General features: G+C 35.8%; 1 protein-coding gene across 1 annotated transcript in view; it reads left to right on the forward strand.

Moving 5' to 3' along the window:
* Positions 1-14092, forward strand: part of TXNDC11 (thioredoxin domain containing 11) — a 106275-nt gene extending 92183 nt beyond the window's left edge. The window contains exons 11-12 of the mRNA XM_053694791.1: positions 4650-4730; positions 13190-14092. Of these exons, the coding sequence (XP_053550766.1) occupies positions 4650-4730; positions 13190-13799 (691 nt within the window). The 3' untranslated portion in view covers positions 13800-14092. The remainder of the gene's footprint in view (positions 1-4649; positions 4731-13189) is intronic.
* The last annotated feature ends 452 nt before the right edge of the window (positions 14093-14544 follow it).

Genomic DNA, 14544 nt, shown 5'->3' on the forward strand with positions numbered 1-14544 from the left:
TAGTCAGTCTTGATAGACTTATTCTTTCCAAATGGATGGATAATTAAACTGAAAGAAATAAGTAGAAAATGGCAATCCCTATTTATACACAATACAACACTAACTTTCCTTAATAAGGGTTAGATAAAGTGGTGTAAGTTAGTACTGTGTGTGCTCTATTTGTCCTTGACAATGACATCCCACCAGTGCGGAATTTATATATATATTGTATATATTGTACACACAAATCTTCCAAGATGATTAATAAATAAAAGGATTGCCAGCTATAATAGCAAATAATGCACTGCACAAACCTAGGTATTACTTGCTCACTGGCTAAAATAATCAACTCCCACTGTAGTATTGGTGGATAGGGATAAATCCACAAGAAAATATAATTTACTGATCACAGGAACATCTTTTAAAAAATAAATAAAACAAAACACTAATATTTTTTTAAAGAGACATATTATGCCGCTTTTTAATCAGTTTTGTAAGACATAAGGCCTGTGGCACATTTACCCTGAAGGGGTACCTGGTGCTTTGGTAAGGGGTACTTCTATTTCCCTGTCTGAGCTGGCCACTCACTAACTCGCCTGTACTCAGGTAGGGTAGGGAAATCCTGCAAATCTTGCCGGTTAGTGACATTTGAAGGCTGGAGTTGCTATAAACTTTGTTAAATAAAAAGTGCCAGATAAAGTGAATAAGGTGCCTTCTGCACGATTGCCTCTTAATGTTATCCGAATAATATGTATGTGTTGCATTTGGGGGTACTTAGGCAAATGTATGCCTGTAGGGGTACTTGCTACAAAATACGTTACTCGGGTGTAAGAGACTCCACTTGCATCTCTTGTTAATTAAATGTAACAGGGAAAATACTGAGGTCACTCTTTAATGAGACACTAACAGCATAGGTAAATATGCGTAATTTATATCAGCAATTAAAGGGACATGAAACCCCAAATGTTTCTTTTATAATTTAGGTAGAACATCCAATTTTAAACAACTTTCCAGTTTACTTCTATTATCAAATTTGTTTCATTCTCTTGGTATTATTTGTTGAAGGAGCACCTACATACAAATAAATGTTTTAGAATAATTTAAAATGGTCCCTTTTATTAAAGGGGCACTGAACCCAATTTTTTTCTTTTGTGATTCAGATAGAGCATGCAATTTTAAGCAACTTTCTAATTTACTCCTAGTATACATTTTTCTTCGTTCTCTTGCTATCTTTATTTGAAAAAGAAGGCATCTAAGCTTTTTTTTTTGTTCATGACTCTGGACAGCATTTTTTTATTGGTGGATGAATTTATCCACTAATCAGCAAGGACAATCCAGGTTGTTCACCAAAAATGGTCCGGCATCTAAACTTACATTCTTGCATTTCAAATAAAGATACCAAGAGAATAAAGAACATTTTATAATAGGAGTAAATTAGAAAGTTGCTTAAAATTGTATGCTCTATCTGAATCATGAAAGAAAAAAATTCGGTTCAGTGTCCCTTTAAAGGACCAGTAAATACAATAAATGTGCATAATCAACAAATGGATGATAAAAAGACAATGCAATAACACTTAATTTAAAATTCAAAAGAGAATAACTTTTTTTCTGACAATTTTTAAAGTTTTGTCTATTTCCACTCCTCCTGTATTATGTGACAGTCATCAGCCAATCACAAATGCATATACGTATATTCTGTGAATTCTTGCACATGCTCAGTAGGAGCTTGTGACTGAAAAAGTGTAAATATAAAAAGACTTTGCACATTTTGTTAATGGAAGTAAATTGGAAAGTAGTTTAAAATTGCTGCTCTGTCTGAATCAGGAAAGTTTTATTTTGACTTGAGTGTCCCTTTAATGATTTGCAAAACTACTTTAAAACCCTGGTGGGTAGGTTTATTATGGCCCTTAATCATGCCCATTTAGTGTATCTCTTAGGAATTGCATATCTGGTTCAGGCAATTTGCAGGTAAAAAGAGCAAATATTCTTACAAATTAGTGAATGTCATTTTTTTTAGAAAATACTGAAAAGGATTAGCCACTAGAAATGTGCATTCAGCAGTTTTGTTCACTGCTGAATGTTGAAGAAGGCGGCCACTTGTGGCATTCGGCTCTTTTCAGAGCGGGATTTCTTCTTGTGAAGTGTCCTGTCTAGTAAATTCCCTATATCAGTTTCTCACTGTGATAAGTGCTTAGCATTTCCCAGGGTTTCCTGTATCTAACATAACCCTCAGTCTCATTGTCCTAAATCACAAAACTGTAAAGAAATCTGTGTGCATAAGCATGGTACTGTCACAGTGCTGATATCCTATGTCTCAGCTATTGTGTGCATGTGAATAAACAGAGCTGTTTTATGGAATGACAAAAAAGTGAAAAAGCCTCTGAGGCTTCAGCAGCCATTGGATTATATAGAAGAGGTGTTGCCCATTCAAGTATAGGATTATATACAAGAGGTGGTTCCCATTCTATCATAGGATTATATACAAGAGGTGGTTCCCATTCTAGTATAGGGTTATAAACAAGAGGTGTTGCCCATTCAAGTATAGGATTATATACAAGAGATGGTTCCCATTCTATCATAGGATTATATACAAGAGGTGGTTCCCATTCTAGTATAGGGTTATAAACAAGAGGTGTTGCCCATTCAAGTATAGGATTATATACAAGAGGTGGTTCCCATTCAAGTATAGGATTATATACAAGAGGTGGTTCCCATTCTAGTATAGGATTATATACAAGAGGTGTTGCCCATTCTAGTATAGGATTATATACAACAGGTGTTGCCCATTCAAGTATAGGATTATATACTAGAGGTGTTGCCCATTCTAGTATAGGATTATATACAAGAGGTGTTGCCCATTCTAGTATAGGATTATATACAAGGGGTGGTTCCCATTCTAGTATAGGATTATATACAAGAGGTGGTTCCCATTCTAGTATAGGATTATATACAAGAGGTGATTCCCATTCTATTATAGGATTATATACAAGGGGTGGTTCCCATTCTAGTATAGGATTATATACAAGAGGTGGTTCCCATTCTAGTATAGGATTATATATAAGAGGTGGTTCCCATTCTAGTATAGGATTATATACAAGAGGTGTTTCCCATTCTAGTATAGGATTATATACATGAAGTGTTTCCCATTCTAGTATAGGATTATATACAAGAGGTGTTGCCCATTCTAGTGTAGTTTTATATACAAGAGGTGTTGCCCATTCTAGTGTAGGATTATATATAAAAGATGTTGCCCATTCAAGTATAGGATTATATAGAAGAGGTGTTGCCCATTCTAGTGTAGTTTTATATACAAGAGTTGTTGCCCATTCTAGTATAGGAATATATATAAGAGGTGTTGTCCATTCTAGTTTAGTATTTTATACAAGAGATATTTCCCATTCTAGTACAGGATTATATACAAGAGGTGTTGCCCATTCTAGTATAGGATTATATACAACAGGTGTTGCCCATTCAAGTATAGGATTATATACAAGAGGTGTTTCCCATTCTAGTATAGGATTATATACAAGAGGTGTTGCCCATTCTAGTATAGGATTATATACAAGAGGTGTTGCCCATTCTAGTGTAGGATTATATACAACAAGTGTTGCCCATTCAAGTATAGAATTATATATTATATACAAGTGGTGTTGCCCATTCTAATATTGGATTATATACAAGAGGTGTTTCTCATTCTAGTGTAGGATTAAATACAAAAGGTGTTGCCCATTCTAGGTAGGATTAAATACAAAAGGTGTTGCCCATTCTGATATAATATTATATACAAGAGGTGTTGCCCATTCTAGTATAGGATTATATACAAGAGGTGTTTCCCATTCTAGTATAGGATTAAATACAAGAGATGTTGCCCATTCTAGTATAGGATTAAATACAAGAGATGTTGCCCATTCTAGTATAGTATTATATACAAAAGGTGTTTCCCATTCTAGTATAGGATTAAATACAAGAGGTGTTGCCCAGTCTAGTATAGGATTATATACAATAGGTGTTGCCCATTCTAGTATAGGATTATATACAAGAGGTGGTTCCCATTCTAGCATAGAATTATATACAAGAGGTGGTTCCCATTCTAGTATAGGATTATATACATGAGGTGTTTCTCATTCTAGTATAGGATTATATACAACAGGTGTTGCCCATTCAAGTATAGGATTATATACATGAGGTGTTTCTCATTCTAGTATAGGATTATATACAAGTGGTGTTGCCCATTCTAGTATAGGATTATATACAAGAGGTGTTTCCCATTCTAGTATAGGATTATATACAAGAGGTGTTTCCCATTCTAGTATAGGATTATATACAAGAGGTGTTTCCCATTCTAGTATAGGATTATATACAAGAGGTGTTTCCCATTCTAGTATAGGATTATATACAAGAGGTGTTTCCCATTCTAGTATAGGATTAAATATGAGTGGTGTTGCACATTCTAGTATAGGTATATGTGTTCTATTGGGAACCAAGAGGTTAAAGTTGTGAATGCTTCTAGTAACCACTACCGGCAACCTATGGATGAAATGGCTGATGTTTTATAATTTACTGTTCGATTACATTTGTCACGCCAGGACTGCAAAAACCTAAATAATGCCATATGTATAAAGAGGTTAAAAAAAATCTTTTAATTGACACCTACATTTTTGTTTTCTAAGGGTTAACATCGCTCGCAATGACCTTCCCTGGGAGTTCATGGTAGATCGTATTCCCACAATACTGTTCTTTCCTCTGGACAGGTGAGAAATGAGAGATACCATGTAACCTACTGTATGTCTGACCTTTGTGTAAGAAAACAATGCATAGATCAGAGCAGGAGAAAGCAATAGGATATGCACGGCTATGTTTGCAAACCAATAGACACATTTCAGTATGTCAAGTGGGGAGAAAATGTATTTTAAAGACAAACTGTATAGTTAAAGGGATATAAAACAGTGCTCCTTTATTATGCTCTACAGAGCATGTGCAAGAAACTGACTGTAGCTAGTGCATGTGTCTCCTAGCAACCACTTTAAAGGAAAAGCTATTCCTTTGCCTTCCTGTAGAAACTACAGTCTAATAAATAAAATCTAAAATCCTTTTTAAAATGATAAATACATATTCTAATGATTTCTATTAAGTATAACCCACTGCTTAGTGCTTTTTTATTTAAATAGACTACTTTATATCTCTTTAAAAAAATGATAGCAGTAAAATTAAAGGGATAGGAAAGTCAAAATTAAACTTGCATGATTCAGATAGAGCATGTTATTTTAAGACACTAAATGCACTTTGTTCTCTTGGTGTCTATTGTTGAAAAATATGTACATATCCTACACTAGTGGGAGCTAGCTGGTGATTGGTTCTTGTACACATTTGTCTCTTGTGATTGGCTGGCTAGATGTGTCCAGCTAGCTCCCAGTAGTGTATTGCTGCTAATCAAGGGAAATAAGCAGATTTTCTAATAGAAGTAAATTGGAAAGTTGTTTAACGTTGTTTGTTCTATCTGAATCCTGACCCTTATTATTTTATAATTAGACTGTGAAATACTACTTCTGCAGTACAATTGTATGTATTTGAGTGCTGGCAGTTTATTAGTAATCACCTAATTTTATTATTGCACTATTTCTGCAGGGGTTTAACCATATAGTCTGTAAGGAAATATTTCTAAAATACCTACTACAGAATTCTTGTGAACAAAGTATAGAATCCCTGCATATACCGCTACTACTAATATGCTCCCTATAACGTACAGCAATAATAGTAACCCTGGAAGCAAAAAAAATGACCAAATTCCTTTTCTTTTGTCCCTAAAGATACTTTCCACAGTGACAACCTCTGTCATAAGCTCATTATTGCTGTGACATTATGTGCAGCCAGTGACAGTCTCCTGATAATAAAAGGGAAGGTGCAGAATCCTGCCTGTATATTATCTGCAGAACACAGAGGTTATTACAGGTCACGGACAGGAAATGAGACGACCATTTATGTTTAATATCATATAAAATCACTAGAATCCTAATGTAAACACCAATCACTGTGCATAGTGTGCAGTTTAAATGCACTAGACCCGCTCATTTACATCAGTAATTCCTGATACCGTTTTAGTGCTGCAGTTTGGCACTAGCCCACTTATTTAAAGGCGGTTGGTTGGAGATTTAAAACCCATAATGCAGGATACTTTATCTAGTTAAAGGGGCTGTAACAGGGTGACATTAGATTACACACCAGCATGTAGGAGTTTTAAGTAGACTTAATGAAAAAATACCTAATACAGTAGTCTTTATCCTGATCATGCTATCAGATTGTCCCTCTCTGCTAGTAAATAGGAACCAGGTTTGTAATAGAGAAATAGCAGTGCTGGTAACAGCAGTGACATTACACAAATAAACCATGAAACTGCATAATCAGGCATTTTACAAAAACCTTCCTATTTACTTCTGTTTTTAAATGTTACTTTTTCCCCTCTTGGTCTCTTTATATTGAAACTTGGTCCTATCCATTTAGAGCATACTGAGATAGGCTTATGAGTATGTCTTGAGCACTTTATTTATAACATTGTTACAAACGTTGCAGTATTTGCTGCCATATAGTGCTCAGTGCACATTCACAATTCTGAGCCTACCTCAGTATGCTTTAATGGAATGGAGCTAAGTTTTATCAAAGAAGCCCAAGAGAAAGCTAAATCTTATGATAGAATAAATTGGATTTTATTTTTTGTATGCTCTATACTAAGCGATGACCCTTAATTTGACTTTCATGTCTCTTTAAAAAAAGAAGTGAATGCACTTTTATTTTATCCAAAAAAATCTAACCGTGTTTAAGTACTGCTTAGCGTGGAACCTGCTGTTCTGTTTTTATGATTTGAGAGGTTCCACAGGAACATTAAAGCACATAGACAAGAAAGGATGCAGCGTTGGTTTATAGACATGAGAAGCAGTTTAGTCTTTTGGAGAGGGATTGTGTGAGTTGCTTAGAAGTGAGTTCACATTTGATTGTATAGGTGATACTTCCATATCCTGGGAGGGCTATGGGTGGGCTTGGAGCTGTTTTGGGTCTCTTTGTTTTTGTCAATACCCATGGAGCCCTAAAGGGGTTTTGTGGCGGAATTGGTTTGGATAGCACTTCCCTGGCATATGTAATAGACTTGACAAATATCTCTAATTATTCTGCTGTTCTCACCCACTGCTTGACCATTGCCAGATTTCATATAAGGAGAATATTTCATATTTCAGTAATTTTCAAGAAACCGTTTCTTAATATGTATAATTTATCCTGTATACTTGCTCTAGGACTTGTTTCCATAGATACAAATAGGGAAAAGGGTAACAGAGGGGTCAAGTAATTGGTTTTAACAAGCAATTCACCATAAAAGGCAGGGACCCTTATAGCTAAACATTTTCAGAGTGGGCAGCCCATGTTTTCTTAACGCTTGGCTGCTATTCTGGCTCTTTTAGTAAAATGTACAGAAAAAAACATTTCCTCCTTGTCTAAAAATAGATAAACAGGAAGTTATTAGCACTGGGTATCAATTGCACAAACCAATCGGGTCATAGAAATGCTGTGTGTATGAAAGGTAAAATAGGTGAATACAAAAACTGAGTGGTTATGTTAACCCGTTAGTTCCCAGCCACAAAGCTTCACATTGTGTTTTGGGACTCCAGGGGGCAAACACTTTACATGCAGATTCTAACATTAACAAAGAGCTCTTTCTAATGTAATAATACAGTGTCTTTGTTTATAAAAAAAAAAAAAGTGTTATTGAATCAAACACATATCCGTAACTGTATGTCCCACATCTGGCACACTCCCATACCATCCTAAGCTGTTGGCTACATACATATGCAGCTCCTGATTAAACAAAGCTGGTGAGTGAAACGCGTAAAGCCTTCCAATCCGTTTGAATCTTCTCACGAAGAGCGCAAAAATCCTTTTGCAAAATATAAATAACAAAAGCAATACACAGGTGTTACCTTTCATAGCTAACTGAAATGTTTTTTTGGGCTTTTTGAATACACTGGTTAATGTGATTCTATCTTTTTCTGCCTCAGATTGCACACACAAATGTTACGGTAGTTTTATTTTTTCTTATCTGTTACAAAGATGTTCAAATCAAGAAAAAAACACTTTAAAAGTATATAGATCAAATCAAACTTTTAACCATTTATTAAATAAAACAATCCTATTTCATGTGAACTGATCATGTACTAGACATCTAACATTGAGGGGGAAAAGTCTTGCAAACAGTCAAGAAATGCCACTTAAAGCAGGCAAAAATAGAATTTCAGAAGGTCCAAGCAGATGAATTGGAAAGCTAAAAAGGCATTGAACAGCTGCTGCAAAGCTGTCTTTTTATTGATTAGAATAGCTTGAGTTTGAATTTGAAAACAATGAAGCAGCATATGAGGTAATTACATTCTGATTTATTTGGATGGGGGGCATGGTTCATAGTAAGTAGTTGTGTAATGCTGCAGTTTGTTGAGGCGTTATTTAAATTAGAATGTTCCTTTTAATATGACACATTTAACTTGTCATATTTGTGTCCTTGAGAAGCGTGTTGGCTGGAGAAGGGCTTTCTTTCATGTAATTGGCAAGAGTCCATGAGCTAGTGACGTATGGGATATACAATCCTACCAGGAGAGGCAAAGTTTTCCAAACCTCAAAACGCCTATAAATACACCCCTCACCACACCCACAATTCAGTTTTACAAACTTTGCCTCCTATGGAGGTAGTGAAGTAAGTTTGTGCTTGATTTTCTTCGTTGATATGCGCTTCTCAGCATTTTGAAGCCCGATTCCTCTCAGAGGGATGTGAAGAGAGTATTGCCTATTGATTCTATGGTTTTCCTCACGGGAAATCTTTTCAAAGGTTCTCTGTTATCGGTCATAGAGATTCATCTCCTACCTCCCTTTTCAGATCGACGATATACTCTCATATTCCATTACCTCTACTGATACTGTTTCAGTACTGGTTTGGCTATCTGCTATATGTGGATGGGTGTCTTTCGGTAAGTATGTTTTCATTACTTAAAACACTCTCAGCTATGATTTGGCACTTTATGTATTAATATAAAGTTTTAAATATATGTATTGTACTTATATTTGCCATGAGTCAGGTTTATGTATATTTCCTTTTGCAAACTATCAGTTTCAAAATTGGGAAACCTCTTAAGGAAGTTATTTTTTCTTACCTGGGGTATAGTCTTTTCTTCAAATTGACTGCTTTTTCATTAATTTTTGCGGGCAAAATTAGGCTCGCAAGGTTGCAAAATGCTAATATTTATTGTGTCATTCTTGGCGCAAGATTTTTTTTTTGGCGCGAAGGTACGTTCGGTGACGCAATTTGTCATTTCCGGCGTCTTAGTTGACGCCAGGTTTCCTTGCACAAGGTTGCGTCTGCCATGACACGAGGTTGAGTCATTTCCGGATGTTGTTAGCGCCAAAAAATTTCATTTTGCGTTGCGCATCATACTTGGCCAAATAATTTAATTATTTAAACCCCACTTCCTATATGCCTCTTGCCTCTTTTTATGCTCAGAGGGTTATGCTGTTTGCATTTTTTTTCCCATTCCTGAAACTGCCATATAAGGAAATTGATAATTTTGCTTTATATGTTGTTTTTTTTTCTTACATTTGCAAGATGTCTCAATCTGATCCTGTCTCAGAAACCACTGTTGGAACCCTGCTGCCTGATAACAGTTCTACCAAAGCTAAGTGTATCTGTTGTAAGTTAGCAGAGATTATATCTCCAGCTGTAGTATGTAACGGTTGTAATGATAAGCTTTTACATGCAGAGAATGTATCCATCAGTACTAGTACAATGCTTGTTGTTCCTTCAACATCAAATGTACATTATATCCCTGTGAATATAAAAGATTTTATTGCTGATGCGATTCAGAAGGCTTTGTCTCCTATTCCGCCTTCTAATAAACGTGAAAGGTCTTTTAAAACTTCTCGTAAAGTTGATGAAATTTTAAATGATCGACAACATACTGAATTATCCTCCTCTGATGATCTATCTAGTTCAGAAGATCCTACCTCAGATATTGACAATGACAAATCTACTTATCTCTTTAAGATGGAGTATATTCGTTCCTTGTTAAAAGAGGTGTTGATTCAAAGGGGGAAAAACTAGTGGAAAAGCTTTTGGTGATAAGCCGTAAATAAACAACAAGAGACTTTCTTATGGACATTGTTAAGCACATTACTTGCCTTTCCTGAACAGATTTTGTATCCATAACACCAAAGAAATATCATTACTTTTCCCTCAAATGTTATATCTCTCAATGCATAATCTGTATTGTATCATAATTATCCTCTTTTGTATTCTTTTGTAATAAAAAAAAAAAAGTGTTGATTACTTTGGATATTGAGGAAACTAGTCCTCTTGATACTAAAACTAGTAAACTTTTAAATTGTGTTAATAAACCTCCTGTGGTTACTCCAGAGGTTTTTTTCCAGTTCCTTATGCTATTTCGGATATGATTTCAAAGGAATGGAATAGGCCTGGTACTTATTTTATTCCTTCTTCTAGGTTTAAAAAGTTGTATCCTTTGCCAGCAGTTAGCTTGGAGTTTTAGGAAAAAATCCCCAAGGTTGATGGGTCTATTTCTACTCTTGCCAAACATACTACTATTCCTATGGAAGATAGTACTTCTTTTAAGGACCCTTTAGATAGGAAACTTGAAACTTATCTAAGGAAAGCTTATTTATTTTCTGGCTACATTCTTAGGCCTGCTATATCCATGACTGATGTTGCAGCTGCATCAACTTTTTGGTTGGAAAGCTTAGCACAACAGGAAACAGATCCTGATTTGTCTAGCATTTTTCGCTTGCTTCAACATGCTAATCATTTTATCTGTGATGCTATTTTTGATATCATCAATATTGATGTTAAATCTATGTCTTTAGCTATTTTAGCTAGAAGAGCTTTGTGGCTCAAATATTGGAATGCTGACATGGTATCTAAGTCGAGATTACAATCTCTTTCCAATGTAACAATTTATTTGGTTCTCAGTTGGATTAAATTATTTCAACTGTCATTGGGGGGGAAGGGAGTTTTTTTTTTACCTCCGGATAAAATATCTAAGGGTAAATCTAAAGCTTCTAATCGTTTTCGTTCTTTTCGACAGAATGAGGAACAGAAAGCCAATCCTTCTCCCAAAGAATCTGGTTCCAATTGGAAACCTTCAAGTTGGAATAAATCCAAGCCTTTTAAGAAACCAAAGCCAGCCCCCAAGTCCGCATGAAGGTGCGGCCCTCATTCCAGCTCAGCTGGTGGGGGGCAGATTAAAATGTTTCCAAAACATTTGGGCAGATTCTGTCCAAAATCAATGGATTCAGAGTATTGTCTCTCAAGGGTATTGAATAGGTTTCAGAGTAAGACCTCCTGTGAGAAGATTTTTTCTCTCACATGTTCCAGCAAATCCAGTGAATTCTCAGGCTTTTCTGAATTGTGTTTCAAATCTAGAGCTTTCAGGGGTAATCATACCAGTTCCGTTTCAGGAACAGAGTTTGGAGTTTTATTCAAATCTATTCATTGTCCCAAAGAAAGAAAATTCATTCAGGCCAGTTCTGGATCTGGAAATTTTGAATTGTTTTGTAAGAGTGCCAACTTTCAAAATGGTGACTATTAGGACTATTTTTTGCTTTTGTTCAGCAAGGTAATTATATGTACACGATAGACTTGCAGGATGCATATCTTCATATTCCGATTCATCCAGACCTCTATCGGTTTCTGAGATTCTCTTTTCTAGACAAGCATTACCAATTTGTTGCTCTTCCATTTGGCCTAGCGACAGCTCCAATAATTTTTTCAAAGGTTCTCGGTGCCCTACTCACTGTAATCGGAGAACAGGGTATTGCAGTGTTTCCTTATTTGGACGATATCTTGGTACTAGCTCAGTCTTTACATTCTGCAGAATCTCACACAAATCAACTAGTGTTGTTTCTTCAAAGACATGGTTGGAGGATCAATTTACCAAAAATTTCCTTGATTCCTCAAACAAGGGTCACCTTTTTAGGTTTCGAGATAGATTCAGTGTCCATGACTCTGTCTCTAACAGACAAGAGACAACTAAAATTGGTTTCAGCTTGTCGAAACCTTCAGTCTCAATCATTCCCTTCAGTGGCTATGTGCATAGAAGTGTGTATGTGTATATATGTGTGTGTGTATGTGTATATATGTGTGTGTGTGTGCCTGTGTATATATGTGTGTGTGTGTGTGTGTATGTGTATATATGTGTGTGTGTGTATGTGTATATGTGTGTGTGTGTGTATGTGTATATATGTGTGTGTGTGTATGTGTATATATGTGTGTGTGTATGTGTATATATGTGTGTGTGCCTGTGTATATATGTGTGTGTATGTGTATATGTGTGTGTGTGTGCCTGTGTATATATGTGTGTGTGTATACATATATATATATGTGTGTGTGTGTTCCTGTGTATATATGTATGTTTATATGTGTATTTACAGACATATTCACATATGTACAGACGTGTGTGTGTGTATGAATGTATAAGTGTGTGTGTGTGTATATATATATTTATATATAAATAAAGCATATTCTTGTATGTGAAGAACATTGGAATGTGAAATATATTCATATTTTTATGTCGGGTTAGCGCACTTGAGAATATGCGATAGGGTTTGCGTGAGAGTAGAGCGTTTTTTCCCCACTTTTTTTTTCTCAGTTGACTTCTATGGGGGAATACATGAACGTGCACACAATATTCTAATATCAGCTTTTTGCGCTCGTCGTGTTAGTGCATGAGAGCAAAACCGTTTACTTTCAACTCATAATACGAGTGCAAAAAAGATTAGTTATAGCGCAGTTAACGCTCTAGCGGGAGTGATAATTAGCGCTCCACCTGTAATCTGTTCCCGTCCCCTAGATATAAACAGGTGCAGACTACCTAGCAGCCCAAGCTCATCTGATTCCCTTTTGCCTGTCTCCTGCTTCAACAAAAACAACACAACATGCTTTGTAAGTTGGGCGGTTATTACCCTGTAAGTGTATTTTAATGCTGTGTTCCTTTGTATAGTCACTACCTAGAAAACTTAATTTGTTGCTGTCTAAGAGGCCACTTACATCTCTTATTGATGAGCCTATTTACTTTGCAGTTTAATAAGGATGTGAAACAGAACAGAAAACTAAAGATGCAACTTCTTCTGTTGCTTTATTATTGAGATTTGTTTTTTTCTCTTTGCTTTGCAGGAAAGACAATAGTGTTAAGTACCCAGAAGATCAGCCAATCACGCTTGCCAAGCTCTTAAAATTCATCCTAAAGCACGCAACACTGCCTTCTACTGATCTGCCACCGTCCTGCCCCAAACATTACCGACAATATACAGAAAATCATGTGTCCTACATGGAGCAGGAAATCTTAAGGCTTCGGGCTGAAATTGAGGTTCTACACAAAGCCCAGGATCAGCTGGCAGGATATATTTCTGAGGTAAGGAAAGATAAACAGGATCTGAAGGTGCAGAAGCAGATGTTAGCGCAACACAACAATGCCCTAGAGATACACAAAGGGCAGCTGCAAATGTTGTACGAACAAAAGGTAAAAGAGGTGGGAGCACTGGCAGATAAACTGAAGGAGTTGGCTGCTGCGTCTGAACAACTCCTTACAGAGAACACGCTTCTCAAACTTATTATGGCATCACTGGAGGCAAAACACAAGAACTCGGAGACTGAAGAGGTTAATCACCTACAGGATGGAATCCAGACGAGTCTGGATACCGCAGACATTGAGGGAATATCTGATTCTTCCACCACAGAGGGCACAATGACGTTGAAACAGACAAAAGACAACAAAACAGACTGATTATTATTTTTTTTTAATTTGTTAGATTTTGGAAATTATTTATGCAGATTTTTACACTAACTGTAAATAAAGACATTTTCAAATCTTTATTTTTAAACAATGTTATGTGCAATGATCGGATTGCAACCTATTTATAATTCTGTTGGTTTGTAAGACATTGAAGAAGAGTAATAATAATGACGTTTTGTCTGCTGATCGGCCATTGGTGAGAGAGGTTTTATTACCTAACAAACACTGTAAATCGCTAATGAAAATTGTGTAAAATTGTGTAATAAAAATATTTTTGAGGTATACTTGAAGCATGTTTAGATTGAACTAATTAGTTTCTGCATAAATTCGGTTCTACTCTTGTATTCTATTTCCTGTACCCTTGGGATTCAGAAAACCTTGGACAACTTGTGCTTTACAAATATTTAATATAAATGGATAGTCCACAAACTTAAATTATACTGTGCTCGATTTATTAAAGGGACATTAAACACTTTGAGATAATATAAAACGATAAATCGTATATATAAAAAAAAAATCTGCAATATACTTTCATTAATTTTGTCCCATTTTCCTGTAATTCCATTCTGAAATGTTAGAAATGGAAGTGCAGAACATTTATATTTCTCACAGCCAGTGGCTGCACACTCTAGTCACCTATTTAAAATTGTCCCTAATTGGCTACAGCAGAGAAGGTAACCTAAGTTACAACATGGCAGCTCCCATTGTTTTATAGACACTAAATGAAACTTTAAAA

This window comes from Bombina bombina, chromosome 11 (genome assembly GCF_027579735.1).
Source record: "Bombina bombina isolate aBomBom1 chromosome 11, aBomBom1.pri, whole genome shotgun sequence".
NCBI classification, from domain to species: Eukaryota; Metazoa; Chordata; class Amphibia; order Anura; family Bombinatoridae; genus Bombina; species Bombina bombina.